At 41.1% G+C, this 19,917-nt stretch overlaps 1 protein-coding gene across 2 annotated transcripts; it reads right to left on the bottom strand.

Annotated features, from left to right (window-relative positions):
* Positions 1-4,208: 4,208 nt before the first annotated feature.
* LOC103641394 (anaphase-promoting complex subunit 7) lies at positions 4,209-19,368 on the bottom strand. 2 transcript variants are annotated; one of them, XM_008664753.4, is made up of 18 exons: positions 19,076-19,368; positions 18,777-18,845; positions 18,433-18,483; positions 18,187-18,324; positions 18,018-18,080; positions 17,806-17,921; positions 17,551-17,635; positions 16,819-16,878; positions 14,891-14,936; positions 13,923-13,996; positions 7,172-7,222; positions 6,856-7,056; positions 6,741-6,785; positions 6,412-6,505; positions 6,193-6,338; positions 5,440-5,669; positions 4,657-4,736; positions 4,209-4,567 (listed from the first exon to the last, which is right to left on the bottom strand). In XM_008664753.4, exons 1-17 carry the CDS (start codon positions 19,142-19,144, stop codon positions 4,700-4,702), a joined length of 1,575 nt encoding a protein of 524 aa, XP_008662975.1. In that variant the 5' UTR covers positions 19,145-19,368; the 3' UTR covers positions 4,209-4,567; positions 4,657-4,699. The 2 variants fall into 2 exon arrangements, with proteins under 2 accessions (XP_008662975.1, XP_008662974.1); XM_008664752.3 differs by having other exon boundaries at positions 4,657-4,717.
* Positions 19,369-19,917: the final 549 nt, after the last annotated feature.

Genomic DNA, 19,917 nt, shown 5'->3' with positions numbered 1-19,917 from the left:
GATTGAGGTGCTTAGCCCTCGTGTGGTCTACCCTTTGCATAGGGGCACCAACGAGGATTAGTCAGAACCTTGCGTGGTTCCGGATACCTCGGTAAAATTATCGGTGTCATCTACGAGAGTTTGCATCTCTACATTGCTCTTTACATTTTGCACTTACATTAAGTATTTAAGTTTCAATCTCTCCTTTCTAGTTAGATTATTTAGGATTGAAACTTAGGCTTTACGGTAGAGATAGCAACACTTAGATAAAACCTAGTTTGCACATTCTAAATTGTTTATTTGCATAGGTTTTGCTCTAGGGATTTAATTGTGGCCTAGTTTAGAAATAGTTTTTATAAGTACTAATTCACCCCCCCTCTTAGGCATCATTGTTTCCTACAAGTAGTATCAGAGTTTGATTTGGCTCATTTGAAATGTTTTAGCTTCATCGCTAATCGAGCCGACACTTTTTAGAGAAAGGGGATGGATACCCATAGGCCACCACACTTCGACGGCACTAACTTCTCATATTATAGTGCTAGAATGGCTTGTTACTTAGAGGTTGTTGATCTAGGTGTTTGGAGAGTCACTCGTGACGGGATGAAACCACCTAAAAATCCCGAGAAGCTCACCACGAGTGAGGAAAAAGAAATTCATTTGAATGCTAAAGCCAAAAATTGCTTGTATGAATCTCTTAGCATGGAAGTTTTCAATCAAGTTTTTACATTAAAAACTGCTAACGAGAATTGGCTAAAATTGCATGAGTTTCATGACGGCACATCTAATGTCCGTGAGCAAAAACATTACCTAGTCTTAAATGATTACAATTCTTTTGCTATGAAAGATAATGAGCTTGTTAGAAACATGTATTCTCATTTGAATCTAATCATCAGTGAGCCAATTTTATTTGAATTAATAAGCTAGGTGATGCGGATATTATGAGGAAGATTATCCCCCTACTGCCACAACAAAGATATAGGAGCATCATCATCATTCTTCACAACGTGGAGGACTTGAGTACAATGACCCCGACAATTGTGATCGGAAAGATCGTGGCATTTGAAATGTCACGAAAGATGGGTCAACAGGAGCCATCTTCTTCAAGGCCATATACTTTTGCATGTGATGAAAAGAAAGGCAAGAAGGCTCCCACTCCAAGCTACTCAAGTGAAGAAGAGGAAAAAGAAGAATGTGATGATGATGATGAAGATGATCAACCCTCAACATCATCCTCCGAGGACGAAGAAACAATCTAGCGCATCGGAAAGGTAATGGGGATGATTCGCAAGATTAATCTAATGGGTGTGTCCCTGCAGGTCGAGGATCTTCTGTTTAACATTATCATGAAAAAGCAAAGAAATAGATGATGCTTCGCATGTGGGGAGAAGGGCCACTTCAGAGACAACTTTCCAAATATGGTCGAACCCACAAAGAGGAGCAAAGGCAAGACGCTTACAAGTGTCAAAACTTGGGATGACTCTTCAAGCGAAGATGAACCTCCAAAGGACACGCAGCCACCGCTCTTCATCACGCTCTTCATGGTCATCACATAAATGTCTTATGGCAAGAGGTAAAACAAGTATCCCATCCTTTAGTGATGATGAATGTGATAATGAGGGAAAACCCTACTTAGATGAACTTGTGCATGACGTTAAATTTTTTAGGATGTCTTCACTAAACAAAAGGTTCAACTTAAAACTTTAAAAAATAAGTTGATTAGCTCTCAAAATCATTATAAATGTTTGCTAGAAAAATGTGAAACATTTGCAAAATAAGTTGATTAGGTGTCACTGTTTCCTACCGTATCGACTAAACGTAGACTTGGACAATGTAATCTTCTTCTGGATTTCTAGTTGAAGCAAGCCTTAGCGTCAATGCTATGGTGCGTGTTTTAGTGTGGTGTTGTAACTTTAATGTGGATTATTTTCAAGCTACCTATGTTTTGTTAAGTACCTGCTTTCTTGCTTGCCGAACTAAACAATTTTGTTGGAGATTTAGTCGCCTAAACTTAATTTGCGTATAGCATATATATTTGTTTATTCATATTTTTGCAGTACTGGATATGGGCGCCGCCTGATCTAGTGATACTGAAAGCATGAAAGTTCTCGCTTTAAGCATTGATTGGTAGTTGGTATGCAGCATAGGAAATAGAACTGCCGGGAAGAGGTGCGCAAGGAGCTTGGAGTACATCTTCCTAATCCTATATGTGGATGATATCTTACTTGCTAGTAGTGATGTCAGTCTACTGCTGGAGACAAAGAAGTTTTTGTCCTCAAAATTTGACATGAAAGATCTTGGTGAAGCGTCTTTTGTTTTGGGCATAGAGATTCACCGAGATAGAACAAAAGGGGTATTGGGACTGTCCCAAAAGTTATATATAGAAAAGATTTTAAAGAGATTTAATATGCACAAATGTAGTGCATCACCTGCACCAATAGTCAAGGGCGACAAATATGGGGATTTTCAATGCCCTAGGAACCAGTACGAGCTCGACCAAATGAAATTGGTTCCATATGCTTCTGCTGTCGGAAGCCTGCAGTATGCTCAAGTGTGTACGCGCCCTGACTTAGCTTTTGTTACCGGGTTGCTTGGCAGATTTCAATGTAATCCAGGGATTGAGCACTGGAAATTGGTAAAGAAAGTCTTGCGATATTTGCAAGGCACGAAAGGCCTCATGATGACGTATAGAAGAACAGATTCACTCCAAATAGTGGGGTACACAGATTCTGATTATGCGGGAGATGATAGAAAATCCACATCGGGATATGTGTTCACTCTCGCAGGTGGAGCTATTTCATGGAAAAGCTCGAAACAAACCGTCACTACATCGTCCACAGAGTATGCCGAGTTTGTAGCGTGTTTTGAGGCTTCGGGGCAGGTGAACTGGTTAAAGAAGTTCATACCCGGTTTAAAGGTGGTCGACAGCATACATAAACCACTAAAGTTATACTGCGATAATGCTCCAGCAGTACAGTATGCTCACAACAATAGGTCAAGTGGTGCTGCCAAACACATTGACATAAAGTACTACGTTGTGAAGGATAAAGTCCGGGATCAAATAATAAGTCTTGAGCATATAAGAAGTGAAAAGATGCTCGCGGATCCGCTTACAAAAGGCTTACCACCCAAAGTGTTCAAAGAACATGTAGCCGGCATGGGTTTAAGGGAAAGCCTATGATTCCTGGACTATAAATAGGGCCTAAAGTTAAAGTAACTGTTTCAGACCGGAGATGTGTATTGTAGCTGTCAAATCTATCGACGATTGATCGTGACGATGAAACATGCTCTATGCACTTATCTGTGATGGAACGAGTAAAGTGAAAAGTGTTGAAGTTAAAGTTTAAAGTTTAAAGTGAACGATGAGATCAAGGGGGAGAATGTTGGATTGATCTCCACCAAGATGGGCCCAACGGACATCTTGGGCCTTTGATCGCGCCCTGATCGGGGGCGCCCAACCCTATATGGTTGGTGGGCCCCTGTCACATTGCGCTATAAATAAAAGGGTGGGGGCCGGCGGCTCATATGACGTGTTTCACTAGAGCCGTACTCCCCACCGACAAAACCCTAACACCGATCTGAGAGGGTGCGCAGCCAGTGACGGGAAGACACCGCCGTTCATCGCCGTCGACAACCTCGCTGCATCAACCTTCATCAACGAACCTGATGGCGGACGGATCTACATCCTCCAACACGCCTGCACTTCCCAATGACGGTAACAATCTAACTACTGTTCTGTTCTAGAAATTAGGAACCCGAAATTACTCAATAGAATATAGATTACCCCACTGATCTACTCCTAGAGATCCTGTAAATTTTAACATTGGTATCAAAGGCAGGTTACTCTCGTTTTGGCTACATTTATCCAATCAAAGAAAGAACAGAAACGTTGGATAAATGTCCCACTGAGCCTGTGGCACCAGTGAGAGAGACAGATGAGGCTGAGTCTGCTTGGCAGAACAGACAGAGGGACCATGCTCCCAAACAGATGGCTTATGACCTTGAACATAGAAAGTAGGTTATTGCCAACAAAAAGTGCATGGCAGTGCTAAAGAATACAGTTGAGCCTTCTATTGCGGGCTCAATTCCAGAGTGTGACACTGTCACAGAATACCTCGATAGAATAAAGGGTCAGTTCTATGGCTCTTCAAAGACATGCAACTCAGCTGATAAAGCAGATGATGACAGAGAGGTATTATGGGCGGGCATGTCAGCTGACTTTGAACAGGCGGTAAGGGAAATACTGTGATCTGAGTGGAGAGAAGAGTTGGGTCAACCATATTTGGTGCAAAAGAATACACAAAGAAGAACTGAAAGGAAATGGCATACAACACGTGCAAAATTCGTTTCGGGCGGCATTTTTACAAGCTAAAACAACTGGGGTTCTGCTAGAACACCTGCTATTCAGTCACAAATAGCACAAAACCACTGCTACCACCGCTATACAAAGATGGTCGTGATCAATCAGCGCCAGCTTCCACAGGTATAAGAGACCTGTAATGAGCCAGCTTCAAATAAAGTCATCTCGATCAACATCGACGTCCTCCTCCTCGTTCTCTTCATCGTCTTCTGGAGCATCTGGGTCCACTCCCTTCACGTGAAAAACAAGTGCGGGCAATGCTAGTTATGTTTGCAACAGTAGGATATTTTATTGTATGACAAGTTATGAACTGCACAAACCTTCATTTGTTTCTCCAAGCGCTCCAATCCATTCTTTGCAGCTTCATTTTGTGGGTTTATTCTGAAACACAATTGAGTTCCTTTTCATGAACTACAAGTTAATATACCAACAAAGAGAAACAAGGCACAAGGCAGAATACTAGGCGCAGGGACAATATCAGACCAGTTGATCTTGTACCACAAAGTTGGGATTAAATTAAAATAAACTGGAACAAAGTTTATCGGAACACATTAAGTAGCTATTCACACTTATACATCAATTAGAAAATTCTGATGCTTCTTGGGTAGCTTTTGAGGTTTGAGCTGCAAACATGCAGTTTGGGCCTTGCAGGGTAAGGATGGAAGGGAATTATCTGATTTTCAATTCAGAATAGTTCAATTCTCCCCCAAATCAGCAGAATAATCAATAACGTTACAAATATTAAATGAAAATACAAATTATTGAGCTTACCCAACCAATGCTGTCATGGCTATTTCAGGCAGTGGTCGGAAGCAAAACCATGGCATTACCGCATTAGTATCAAGAGCCAAGTTTCAATTTAAAATTGAAGGAGAAACATGATTAATACAAAACTTCCACAATTTTAGTTATTTATTTACATTTCGTAAACCCAGCTCCAGGAACTATCACTAAAACCTTACCTCACTAATCAGATTTACTCCTACATACTAAATTCTGGCTACTTATGTACCAGGTCATCAGGATTCAAACCAACAGCAAAGAAAAGGTTAATAGATTGCTACTGCAGAATTGCTATTCTAAATATCCAAGAAAATACGCACCTTAGTGCAGATTGATAATGGGAAAGTGCATCCGAAAGCATATTTGTTGCCGCATGTACTTGAGCCACCTTTATGTGTAGAGAATCATCTGACCATTGTTGTATATATCTTTCCAGTAGCATAACAGCCTCCTTATTCCGTCCTTCCGCAACATGCAGATCAGCCAGAGCCAGTGCAGCTCCAAGAAATCCAGGTTCAAGACGAATGGCTGATTCATAGAACTTTCTTGCCTGTAAATGATGCAATGATATCTATATCAGCACAATCGACCAAGTACTATCATTTAATAATAGTGTACAGAGTTGAATCACAAGAAGTCCATTTGATAAGATATATATAAGTCTGTTTCAATAAAGTCACAGTAACTTTGAGAAAAGAAAGCAGGTTACAAAGAAACATGAATTGAATATAAAAAAAATTGACCAACCTTTTCCCTGGCAGCGCAGGAGGGAAGGTAAAAAAATAAAGAGCTGCTAGCTACGATGGCAATTAATGAATACATATCTTGTTACCAACTATGGAATTACATGGTCAAAAACTAAAAGTATATGCTACATGGGTAACACTTGACCAACATACGAAGTATACCCATTCATTAGAAAGATTCTTTAAGAAAGGAATAAAGTTTATTCATATAGGTGACATCAATCATTCAGCTGATTAAACACAGTAGATATCTAGTGGCATGATTGTTACAGAACCCCAAAATATATACAATCCTTGAATCAGTGATCCATGGCAAAGTAAGATTACCTTCTCCCTCCCACTGGAACTAATTGCATGAACATCACCAACTAGCTTAAGAGCTTTTGCAGACTGATGCATAACCTTCATCGCCTCGCGTGCAGTGAATAATGCATCTTTGCATTTAGAAAGTGCTAGATAAGCACGCACCAATCCTGGAGAATAACTGTATTTAGACTGGCAATATGACAATAGTTTTTTAATATCAGGTGCACCAAGCCTACCAACCTTGATAAGAACGAAGATCAGCCCTCAATTCTTGAGCCCCCCTGAAGTCTGTCACTGCCAAATCTGGTCGATTCAATGAAAGATGCAGATTGCCCTTGAAAGAACAGTAGGCAAACAATGACAAACCAATGAGAAAAAATTATGATATGCCCTAGCAATGGAAGATGGTGATCCAAAAAAACAAAGATGGTAGCAGAACACAGAATCTAAACATGAACTTCCCAGAGAAAATAAGCAACAACCATGCCTGTGCTTTGCAAATTGTAATGCAAGAGAAATTACCATAATAATGTAAATCCAGTTGCATACGCAATATCTTGCAGTATTACCTTCATTATATAGCCAGTTATATGTCTGTCATCAACTCGAAGGCTCTGAAAAGGAAGACATCATAAGGAACATTAGATGGAAGGTGAGTTTCCAAAAACCCTACAAGGAATTTACCTTTTCTGCATATGTCAAAGCTTTTCTTTCATCCTTTCTTTCCCACATTGCTGCAAGAGCAACACATGTCTCTGGTCTTGCAGGGTCAATATGTAGCATATCATGTACCAACTTATTCAGTCTGATGTAGTCAGATTTTGACTTTAGAAGAATTGCATATTCATCCATATATGTCATAATGTTTGGATCAATCAGCCGGACCTGCAAAAAAAAGGAAAGAAAAAACAGCGAATATAGCAAATGTTCATACAAGCGTGTTACTTGTTCACGTGATTTCCGAATCATGGGCTATAGCTTCGTATAAATTTCAATTTACCTTCTCAAAGTTCATTATCGCTTCATCATTCCTGCCTATGATGGCTTCAACCTTCAAACAAGAACTTCAAAATTCAGGATCAACACACGAAGAAAGGTCATAAAAGAACAACAGAGCCTTTTAGTACTAACCATGTTGGGATAGGCCAGAGTTAAAACCTTAACGAAAACAAGTCAAGGTTTAGACACATGGATATATGTTTTTTATGCACTCCTATTCAAGGCTAAATCTGTGAGAAGTCTTATTTTGTTGTCTCTTTCCATGTCAACTTCAGTCTTCTTCTGTCTCTTTCCGCTGCTATCGGCCTATCGCGAATAGGATCTCACCACGCACTTGTTGTTTTTCTCGAACGCACAGGAGAACTGCGCATCATTATATTAAGAAAAATGGTCGAAAATGGACCCCGGTACAAGAATACCCTCCTAAGGAGGTTTAAAACAAAGAAATAGGAAACTATCCATGATCTTAGAAGAAACAATTACAACCCTACAACGAGCAGCTAAGAGACATGGGTGGTGGCTGCAAGAAAGAAGACCCTTAGCTCCCGCCATTTCCCACAACTGGTGTTCCTCCCTTGCCAGACAGAGAGCTGCGAAGACACTAGGAGATAATCCATCAAAGACAATTCTATTCCGGTGATTCCAAAGAATCCAGGCACCCAAGGCAATAAGAGAATTGAGACCCCCCCCCCCCCATAGCCATATCTCCAAAACTTTTGTCAATCTTCTCCCACCATCCCATAAAAGATTCAGTACCAGGTATAGAAGCAAGACTATGCAATCTAAATTGGTGCATCAACAGGAACCAAAATTCCCTCGCGAAAACACAGTAAACCATAATGTGATCCAAAGTTTCAGAATCCTGATCATATAAAGGACACCTCTCTGGGTGGTCCAGTCCTCTCTTTGCCAACCTATCAACTATCCAGCACCTATTTAGCGTCGTCAACCAAAGGAAGAAGTGGCATTTGGAGGGGGCCCAAGTTTTCCAAACTCTTTCATAGTGACTGAAATGAACAGGCCCAGTGAACAACCCTTCATATGCAGTCTTAGCCAAATAAGCCCCATTTGCAGCAATACTGAATATATGTTTATCTTCCACATCTGGTAGCAGCTCAAAATCTGAAATCAGATTCCAGAGATGAAGATAATCCACTAAGACCCCCACAGAAAGAGTTCCTGTGATATCTGAAATCCATCTTCTATTTGTCAACGCCTCCTAAACTGTTCTTCTGTTACTTATTCTTTTCGGAATGACATCAAATAATCTAGGTACTAGATCTGTAATTTTATGCCCATGAATCCATTTATCAGTCCAAAACAAAATATTAGCCCCATCACCAACCTCTGAAGTCAACACCATCGAGAAAAAAGCCCTTGCTTTGTCCGGCACCTGGATTGGTAGGCTGCACCAGGGTCGGCTAGGCTTAGTCTTTTGGAGCCAAAGCCACCGCATGCGCAGGGCCCAGTTGAGCTCCTTAAGATTAGAAATGCCAAGACCGCCCAGCTGGAGGGGTCTACAAACTCTGCCCAAGGAGTGGAAACGAGCTGAGCCGAGCTCGGCTCGGCTCGCCCATGTGACGAGCTCGGAAAAGCGGCTCGGCTCGGCTCGCTCCTGGCTCGCGAGCCGGCTCGCCGAGCCAACGAGCCTAGCCATAAACGTAAATATGCTCTCTAAATTATAATATAAAATCTTAAAAATATTTTAAATAACATATTTTAAATTAGTAAAATAGATATATCACTAATATAATATAGAAAATAGATTATTTTTATAGTAATCTCAAATAACATAAATTAATTGTCTACTCGGTACTAATATTATATGCTAATTAAGATTTTATGCAATAAATTGTTGTTGGGTCGAGCCACGAGCCAGCTCGCGAGCTACACCGAGCCGAGCCGAGCCGAGCTGGCTCGCTCTTTTCACGAGCCACAAAAACAGGCTCGGCTCGGGCTCGTTCTGAGCGTCGAGCCGGTCCAAGTCGAGCCGAGCTGTTGCGAGCCCAAGCTAGCTCGTCGAGCTCGAGCTCTTTTTCCAACCCTACTCTGCCCCAAGCAACCAGGCAGTGCCCTCCTCTGACCTCCTTGTGCCCCCTCCATAAGAAACCTCTTCTAATTTTGTCGATAGCCTTGATAGCCCAAGGGGGGATATTTACCGCCATATAGCAAGATATATAAGCATTCCAGTAAGCACATACTGAACTTGCACTTTTCTGCCAGTTCTTGTCATCAAATCTGATTTCCATCCTGGAAGTTGATCGGCAATTCTATCCAGAATAGGCTCCACCTGATCCTTGGTGAGATTTTTCAGGGAGAACGGCAGTCCCAGGTATCTACAAGGAAAAGTTGAGATGTCATATGGGAGGAGGCCCTGAACCACTTCCAACTCCACATCCCCACATTGAATGGGATAAACACTAGACTTTTGTTCGTTGTTTCGGAGACCTGAAGCTTCACCAAAAAGATGTAATATATCTAGAGAAATAGTAATATCCGCAGCAAATGGATGCAAGAAAAGCACCACATCGTCTGCATATATAGGTACCTGATGGAGATGGGTTATGGGAGAAAGATCCATGAGCAAACCTGCATGTTCAGCTCTAGAAAACAGCAGGCCAAGAACATCCATTACTAGAAGAAAAAGCATGGGGAGAGAGGATCCCCTTGTCGGAGTCCTCTCCTATGCTCAATAGGTCCTCCCAGAATGCCATTCAGAAGCACTTGAGTGCTAGATGAGGATAGAAGCCCACAAATGATGTCCCTCCAAACTTTCCATAGCCAAGATGCTCCATAACCTCGATGAGAAAAGGCCAAGAAACTGAGTCAAAAGCCTTAGTAATATCAAGCTTTAGGAGAAGACGTGGCCTTTTTTGTTGATGAAATAGTCTAGCAGTTTGTTGGTGCCTCTAGAGATCTTTGTTAGACATGTCCAAACAATCTCAACCGATTTTGAACAAACTTTCTTCAATTGGTGCTACTCCTAACCTATCACTTATATCATTGTTTCGAACTTGATCCCTTCTTGTATGGCCATAAATTCCACACAACCTACGTATTTCTATAGCTGAACATATCGTTTTTTGTGTGCCAACGTTCTGCATCATATAACATAATAGGTCTAATCACCGCCCTATAAAACTTGCCTTTTAGTTTCTATGATACCCTCTTGTCAGATGCTTGACATCACTTCATCCACATTATTTTGATTCTATAGCTAACATCTTCATCAATATCCCCGTCTCCTTGTAGTATTGATCCTAAATACTGAAAGAGATCCTTTTTAAGCACCACTTGACCTTCCAAACTAACATCTCTCTCATGTATAGTAGTGTCGAAGTCACATCTCATATATTTGGTTTTAATTCTATTGAGTCTAAAACATTTGGACTCTAGAATCTCCCGCCATAGCTCTAGCTTCCAATTTACTCATGTCCGGCTTTCATTAGCTAGCACTATATCATCTGCAAAAAGCATACACCAAGGGATATCCACTTGTATGTCTCTTATGACATCATCCACCACCAAGGCGAAAAGGTAAGGTCTCGAAGTTGATCTTTGATGTAGTTCCATTATAATCTAGAAGTCATCTATTCGAACACTAGTCACAATATTTTTTTTCTCGAAAAACGCAGGAGGACTGTGTTTTCGATATATATTAAGAAGAGAGAGACAAAGGTCTAAAGAGATCCAAAAAAACAACGCACTCCTTATGGAGGCCAGTAACACTCGTACATGAAAGGATCCATAGAAAAAACACACACACACACTCCCTACAGCAACATATGCAAGGGGGCAACCAAGAAGGAGAGCCCTTTGGCTCCTGCAATTTCCCAGCTTCTTCTTTCCTCATCTGCATGCTCCATAATCAGAGGAAGGTTGGGAGACCCTCCATAAAAAATGACTCTATTGTGATGCTTCCAAATCATCCACGGTCCTAAAATGATGAGGGAGTCAAGACCTTCCCTGACCAAACCATTTGCTATCTCTGATACCATCTCCCACCAATCCATAAAGGAAAATGTATCTGGCTGTGGAGCTAAACTATGCAGCCCAAACTTTCTTAGCAGGTTGTACCAGAAAACTCTTGAGAAGACACAATTCACGAGCAAATGGTTCAGGGTTTCACCTTGCTGGTCACATAAAAGACATCTGATAGGGTGATTCAATCCCCTTTTTGCCAAGCGATCAGCTGTCCAACATCTATTATGTGCCACCAACCAAATAAAAAAACAGCCCTTCGGTGGAGCCCAAGATCTCCAAACCCTTTTATAGTGCCCAAAGGTGGTAGACCCAAGGAAAAAACCATATAAGCTGACTTTGCAGAGTATATGCCATTCGCTGATAAGCTGAAAATGTGTCTATCCTCAGTGTTAGGCTGCAGCACAAAAACTGCGAGGATATTCCAGAAGTGTAGATAATCTACAATGGCTCCAACTGTAAGAGCCCCTTTGATGTATGCAATCCATCGTCTGTTCAATAGAGCCTGCTGCATAGTCCTTCTGTTAATAATTCTTTTTGGGATAATGCTGAACAATCTGGGAGCAATATTTGAGACCCTTTTGCCATGGATCCATTTATCTGTCCAAAACATGGTGTTGGTCCCATTCCCCACCTCAGAGATCAGCACCTTGGAGAAGAAGGATCGGGTTGTGCTAGGAACTTGAATGGATAGGCTAGACCAAGGGTGTCTTGGGTCAGTTTTTTGCAACCAAAGTCATCGCATGTGGAGGGCCCAGTAGAGCTCAGGAAAGCTAGCAATACCCAGACCTCCAAGTTGCAAAGGACGACACACTTTTCCCCATGCCACCAAGCAATGCCCCCATTTCACCTCCTTTCTACCTCACTAGAGAAAACCTTTTCTTATTTTATCAATTGCTTCAATGGCCCAATGAGGGAAATCGATTGCCATTGCCATATAAACCGTCATGCTAGTGAGGACAAGCTGCACTAGAATTCTTCTCCCTGCTCTACTCATCAAGTCAGCCTTCCAGTTTGGTAGGCGGTCTGCAATTTTGTCCACAAAGGCACAAACTGTTGAGACTGATTCCTGGATAATTTATGTAAAGACAAGGGGAGACCCAGATATCTGCAAGGAAAGGTTGCAATCTCACAAGGCAGCCAGCTCTGAATTTCCTCAATAGTCTCCTCGGGGCATTTGATAGGGTACACATTTGATTTCTGTGGATTATAGCAAACATTGTTTTTAAGGTGTCGTCTAGGCGTCCAGGCGGAGGTCCAACGCCTAGGCGCCTTGCCCGCCTAGGCGTCCAGGCGGTGGTCCAACACCTTGTCTCGCCTTACCGCTTTAAAACCCATGATAGCAAAGGCCTGACGCATCACCAAAAAGATGGAGGATATCCAGATAAATTGAAATATTTGTAGCTGTAGGGTGCAAGAACAGCGCCACATCATCTGCATGCATCAAGACTCTGTGAAGCCATTTCCTTCTTGACAGTTGTTGGAGTAAGCTTGCTCCCTGAGCTTTGGAATAAAGAAGGCCAAGAACATCCATAGCAAGGATAAATAGCATCGGGGAGAGAGGATCTCCCTGCCTAAGTCCTCTTCTATGCATAATCAGTTTACCCTGGACACCATTGAGCAACACCTGAGTATTGGAAGAGGCTAATAAACCACAGACAATGTCTCGCCAGATATGTCCAAAACCCATATGCTGCATTACTTCAATTAGGAAGGGTCAAGAGACAGAGTCAAAAGCCTTTGTTATGTCCAACATTATTGTATGTCTTTAATGAGTTCAACATACTTCGTTGGAACTTTATGTTTCTCCGAAGCCCACCATATAAAATCTCTTGATATTTTATGCTTGTTTTTCTTGCATCCATCTGTAACCATGTGCAAGTCTTTCTAGTCCCTATACTCCTCCATCACTTGTATTATTAAGAAAATGGCTTCTATGGTTGACTTCTCGAGCATGAAACCAAATTGGTTCATAGAGATCCTCATTATTCCTCTTAGACGATGCTCGATAACTCTCCTGTAGCTTCATAATACGGCTCATCAACTTAATTCCCCAGCAATAAGTACAACTTTAAATATCTCCCTCATTCTTGTAGATCGTTACTTCTCCACTCGTCAGGCATCTTGTTCACCAAAAGATTAGGTTGAGCAACTTGGTTAACCATAATATAGCTATGTCCTCGAGGCATCTCCATGCCTCAATTGGGATACCATCAGGGCCCATCGTCTTACACTCTTCATCCTTTCCAATGCTTCCTAACCTCAGATTCTTGGATCCTAAGCACAAAGCACCTACTTTTGCCATCGCAAGAGTCCTTCAATTGAAAGATTGTGACCACATTCTACCTATTGAACAATTTGTCAAGAACTAAAAATACTTTCGCCATCTATGTCTGATCTCATCTTCCTTCACCAAGAGGTATTCCATTTCATCTTGAATGCATTTAAGTTGGTTGAAGTCTCTTGTCTTTCTCTCACGAACCCTAGCCATCCTACATATGCCCTTCTCTCCTTCCTTCGTACTGAAACATTGGAGATCCTTGTACGACGTCCTACCATTTGCTACATTTACAGTTCGCTTTGTAGTAAAGTAGGAAATGAATAATTACTTTGCATGTTCTCTAGACAGTGACAAGCACACTGACATCGAAGTTGAAGGAATATATGATCTAAGAAAAAACTGAGAGAACTTGACACCCCATAATTTGTAATATAGAAAACTTCCAAATAGGGAAGACAATAGAAGAGAATAGAAGTGAAGAAAGACAAACCTTAGCAATTTCCAACAAGATATGCACATTATTGGGGAATCGTTGCATTAGTTCTAGATATATGTCAAGGCCACCTATAAAAAGCAAGTGTCAGTAAGCCTATTTACCATGTCATCGCAAGAAAAAAAAACTTGACCTGCGGGGGGGGTAAGACAGCCCCCGGGTATTGTATTAAGAAGAAGACCTTCTCACACAGGTCAAGAAAACCCCCGAACCCCTGTCTCACCCATACACAGCGGCATCGAAGCCCATGTGAGAACGACCGCGACCGGGGCTAAGCCTTAGACCTGTGCTTTGGCGTGGGACAGACGAGGGGATTTTTTTAACCACAGCCTGAAATTCGCTCCCACGGGGAGTCGAACCCAGGACCTGAGGAGTGCTACTCAAACCACCTAACCAACTCAGCTAGAGGCCCTTTCGCTGTCATCGCAAGAAACAAGCCATTGCTACTATATTTATAATCTGCAACCTTTTGTCCAACATATACAAGTGGAGTCTACGAAAAGGAATATTATGTAATAATCTACCTCAGATAAAAAAGGAGTATCTGATATTATGAAAGTAGTTTTTTTTGTGAATCTAATAACACCAACCATACATTTTCAGTGAACATGATTCTTTTATCTATTGATGGTCAAAGATACAGAAGTTTGACCGTCACTGATCCTAAAATGTCTTTAGATGTTGGATCAAGGAGTATCCGATACTGATAAATATAAAGAAACATCTCTGCAAAAATACTTTCATAGCTATGAGTTTATGCTCAACAGATACAAGTTAGGAAGTGTTGACTACAAAGTTACACTCAGTGGCCAAGAGTCAATGTTGTTTCTAGATCATTTATCATCTAAGAATAATAACTCCCTCCATAAGAACGCAAATTGTTACTTCAAAAGTTCGACAAAATTCAACTATGCACTTATGTTGGAACCCTCAGATAAAATCTTTCACAAGGACACATATGTTACCTTTATAATCATGTGAAGCAATGCAACACTGCGCCTCAACATACCGCTGTCAAGAAAATAATAATTTAAGTGAATAATCTATCTGAACCAATCTAATAAAAAGAACAGTGCAGTATGATGATATGTCTGTATGAGTTGACAGTTTCTTGAAAACCATAACTAAATTTAAAATTGCAATAACAAGGACTGTTCTGAAAGAAACATATCTATCACATGTCATCAATGATGGTGCAACGAGGCAGAGATAAACATGAGTTGTCCTACAGTTCCTTGCCCTGCAGATCGATGAGTTCTTTGATGTTTGGTGGGAAAGAATCAATGTAATCGTTCGGCACCAGTTACAGAAAGGCCTCAACTCCCTTGTCACCCTTGGTGCTTGGATCTTGTGGATTCATAGTAATAAGTGTGCGTTTGATGGAGTTTCTCCAGAGTTGGCTAGAGCCTTACTGCTCGCTAGGGAGGAGTTATTTTGGGGGGCTTGGCCAGGGCTAGAAATATCTCCTACCTCCTCACCCTTGAGCCGGTGTAGTGTGTTTACTTTGGTTGGGTTGTTTCAACCTTGTCACAGGCAACTGAGGCAAGTCAGGTTGTTAGTAGCATGATTTTTATGGTGTTGGTGTGTGTGTTTGTAAGGACTCCTCCCCATTTTCCTTCTTAATATAATGATACACAGTTACACACTCCTGCATGTTCGTGAAAAGAAAAAAAGGTACACATAAACATGCACATAAGTTGCAGAATTGATGATAATCACGATCAGGTCGGTTGTGGTGATGCGACTAGGGAGTCCGACCCGATCAGGTCGACTAATCGTCCGGTCGTCCGATTAGTCATCGACTAAACGCGATTAGTCATCCAGTTTGGGTGGGGACGATTAGTTGGTTTTGGCCTGTTTTGGATGTGGGCTGGACGGCTGGTAATAACGCCCATTAGTGTAATACCTTAGGGTTTTAGCTAATTAAGGCCCACTAGTGATGCTGCTTTTCAATTGGATGAGGATCTGTTACTTTAGGTCAATAGTAACTTAGTAAGTCTGTACTTGCCTACTTGGCATTTATATAGTAACTAGTAAGTCTGCAACTCTGCAACATATGAAGTAGTGAGTTAGTGAGTAGAGACTGATGTTCAATTCATGTTCTGAAATCTGAATTCTGGAATGTGAGTCTGTGACAGTTTCAGTATTCATATTTGCTATGTTTGGTAATTGGTATTGCCTCCTATATGCTATATTGCTATATATAATTGAGTTAGTGACTGATGTTCATGTTCTAAAATCTGAAATCTGAATTGTCCACCGTCCAGTTCCAGTATTCATATTTGTTATGTTTGGTATTGCCTCCCATATGCTATATTGCTATATATATCAATATTATATATATCCTATATAGGTCATGTTCCTGTAAATATGCAGAAGGGATGTAGGGACGACCAGGTCGACTAGGACTCGATTAGTCGACCTAATCGTCGTCCTAATCACGATTAGTCGCCTGGTCACCAAGGTGTATCGACTAGCTAGTCGGCGACTTGAAATCATTGATCTACAATTCTACATAATCAGAAAGATGCCAGAAGCATTCCCCAGTCCCCACCCCCAACACACACACACACACACAAAAGTGTCAGACACTGATCAAAACATGGAGCTAAAAAGGTGATGACTTCATCGGCATATAGTTTCAATTTAACAGAGTTTAGCATTTAATATGCAAAACGTGGCTTTGGAGTCCAGTAGTTTATGAGAATTAATAGCAAATCAAAAATAAGATGGCAACCACGAATCTAGTTACTTGATAGAGTAAGATGTTTAAGATTAAACATTGTGCTATGAGTGTTTATGCCTCAACATTGTTCACTTACACTCCAACATCGTGAATCTAGTTACTTAATAGAGAAGGATGTTTAAGATTGCCTCAACACTGTTCACTTACACTCCACCAACGTTGTGTGTCTACGAAGTCACCCGATAGCTTGCCTCCTCTATTTGGTGCCTGCAAGAAAATTTGAGTGACTAATGACAAATTTACAGAGAAGAACTTGTTCAATATACTAATGTATGTGTATTGTTTCTATAAAGATTACACATGTCATATTGGGTGTTCAAACAAACATGAAACCCGACAGTCCATATGGACTACATGTACAGATACAGAATAAACGAATATAATATATATATAAGGTTTATGGGATATGGTTCTGTGATTGTCAGATCACGCTAAGGTACTGTGTACAAAATGAGAAGAAAATTTCAGCATTCAGCAATGCAAAAAGTAAGAACTTGCTCACAGGATTGACAATATCAACATCTTTTGGTACAAAATGCATAGGGATGGTTGTCTGTTGTATACTAGATTAGAAGAAACAATAGCCTATCAATTTTTAGTGCAAATCTGGCAAGAATGTAGAGCATGAATAGACTCTGATAGCTCAAATGTTGTACAATAGGTTAGACGAAACAGGAACATATCGATTTTTGTTGCAAATCTAGCAAGCATATACAGCATGAACAGATTCCGGTAGACCAAACAAACGATAAAGTTGACGATCAGGACATCTACCAATGAAGCACAGAGAAGTCCTGAATTCAACCATGTGAAGTTAAAACTTATCTGCCCTCAGAACTTCCTTTTTACAGCTTATAAGCAAACAAAACATACACTTACTTGTGAAAATAATAAAGAAAATTCCTTTGCTGAAAGCCCCATTTCCGCCAAAGCTGTGATAGCTTCGAAAACATAAGGGCATTGCCTGCCAGAGAGGTATGGAGATGTAGACAGTTTTGAGAGCACAGAAAAAATGAGTGGTTTCTCTAACCAAGTTTAGAAAGAACTTGCTATAGAAGAATAAAATGGGTGACTCATGTCGATGAAGTTGGAGAGCACGATCTCCAAGGAAGCAGTTTCTTTGATATGTCATACCTCAAGCACTCCTTATAACAGACTACAGCTGTACGGCTATTTCTTGATATTCGATAAAGCTTCCCTAACATCATATTCATTTTCAGTGTTCTCACTTTTGAAGGAATACCTTCCATCTGTATAAAGCATATATATCACATCATCCGTATTCGTAAAACAGGATAATACAATGGAAAATGAAGATTAGAAATAACTAAACGAAGAACAGTAACCTCATGAAGTGCTTCACGGTGCTCACATAGAGCAGAATGGCAAAGAGCAATCTTGAACTTCACCTGCAACAGCACAGCAAAACTGAATGAGATACTTGTTACCTGTGATGTAAATATTAAATAGATGTCAACATTAAAATGCAAGAGTGCCATGTTCAGCCATTCACACCTCATTTTCATTGAATGATAAGAGATTTGAAGAGTTTGGAGAAGGTGACCGGCCTGTGACGGATACTGAACTTCTGGTGTTACTTGTTGCTTGCCTAGGGATACTTCTACTATATTGCATAGCTTGCTTGTACGCATTCTGCCATGGAAGATAGAGAAATTAGAAACAGATATATCAGCAATCGATGTGTTTACTTCTGAAACTTGTAGGCCAATCATGGGTTGTTGTTTTTTTTGGAAATATTACCAGTGCCCTGCGGAATTCTTTCTCTCCATACAAAGCATCCCCATGCTGGACCTACACGGTAGTCCAACAAGCAAATCAGCTCTCCCCACCAATAAGAAATAATAATAATGGGCCCTGTAAAGAACAGAACTGGAATTGGGAAATGCAGTTGTGCAGGATAATCCGTGCATTGACTATCAAGAAACTAATCTGTGCATTGACTGCCAAGAAACAAATCAACCGGTTTAGTTTCCGCAATGTGGCATCAGATGTAGGCAGGAAGTGGAGTTGACAGAATCATAACAAAAAGTTAGACCAGATTAGCACCGCGTGCGGAGCTGCTGCTCAGGAAACCTTGAGCTTACCAGGCTTTCCACCTTCATGGACATACCAGCATCGTTGCCCGCACCAGCTGACGACACAAGGAAACACCCCTGCAAGTGTAGGAGAAGAGTAAAACTGAGTAATCACTGCGAGTCTGCGACGGAAAAGTCGGCCATCACCCAGTGCAGCAACCCAAACCCGCTCGCACACGTCGCAGGCAAGAGGTTTAGGCCTGCCCCACACGCGCCCGGCGAACCCCGAAACCGCTTCTGCTCGCCCCGAAACCCTATAGATTCAAACGCAGAGAGGATGGAAGGGGGTGCAGGATCGCCGCACGTACCAGCGTTTGGGCGGGGCCGAAGAGGCCGGCGTCGAGGAGCGCCGCCATGGACTCCCGCGCCGCATCCATGCCCGGCGGCGAGCTCTGCCGAGGGAATTTGAAACCGGAGCTCGTGCGGGGATTTTGGTTTTCGATGGGTTGGTTTGATTTGCTCTTTCAACAACAGTCGCAGTGGAATTGATTACTAGAGACGGGAGTAGAGAGAGAAAGGGGATTTGAAATGAAAGCCATGGAAGAGTAGCTGGGCTTGTGCTCTTTCTAGACCAATTTAGGCCCAACATGTTCTCTTTTTCGGTTTTTCCCCTCACGCCCAGAACAACAGATATAAAATCCTCTCCGAGCGAGAAGCATAGCAGTTTTGATCTAAATTTTAATTTGAGAGGTTATTTGGATCTTTTATTTGCATAATGAACTGCGTTATTTGGTCTAGAAATTAACGTTCCATAACTTATTCAAATTCACATATAAGTATCTCAAATTTATAGTGTAGGACTTAAAAGTTAATTCTATAAATCATTATACTGTATTTTTCTAGTATACAACTTATAGCATCGCTATCCAGCTCTCCCTTAACTCCTTAAGAAACTAGTTAGATACATGTATTTTGCTATGGTTTTTATATATCACATAGGTAAACTTTATTTTATATTATGCTTGAGCGTACAATATAAAATTCAAAATCCACAATCAAGGTTTAAACCTCCATTTTTATACAACTACTTAGAGCATCTCCAACAACAAACCCTAAAATAGAGTCCTAAAATTTAAAATAGGATTATGTTTAGAATGTTTAGGGTCTCAAAAGAAATGTTTAATCCAATAGTCAGGCCTTAAATAATGTT

This window comes from Zea mays, chromosome 10 (assembly GCF_902167145.1).
Source record: "Zea mays cultivar B73 chromosome 10, Zm-B73-REFERENCE-NAM-5.0, whole genome shotgun sequence".
In the NCBI taxonomy this organism is placed as follows: domain Eukaryota; kingdom Viridiplantae; phylum Streptophyta; class Magnoliopsida; order Poales; family Poaceae; genus Zea; species Zea mays.
This window is presented reverse-complemented; position numbering and strand designations above follow the sequence as displayed.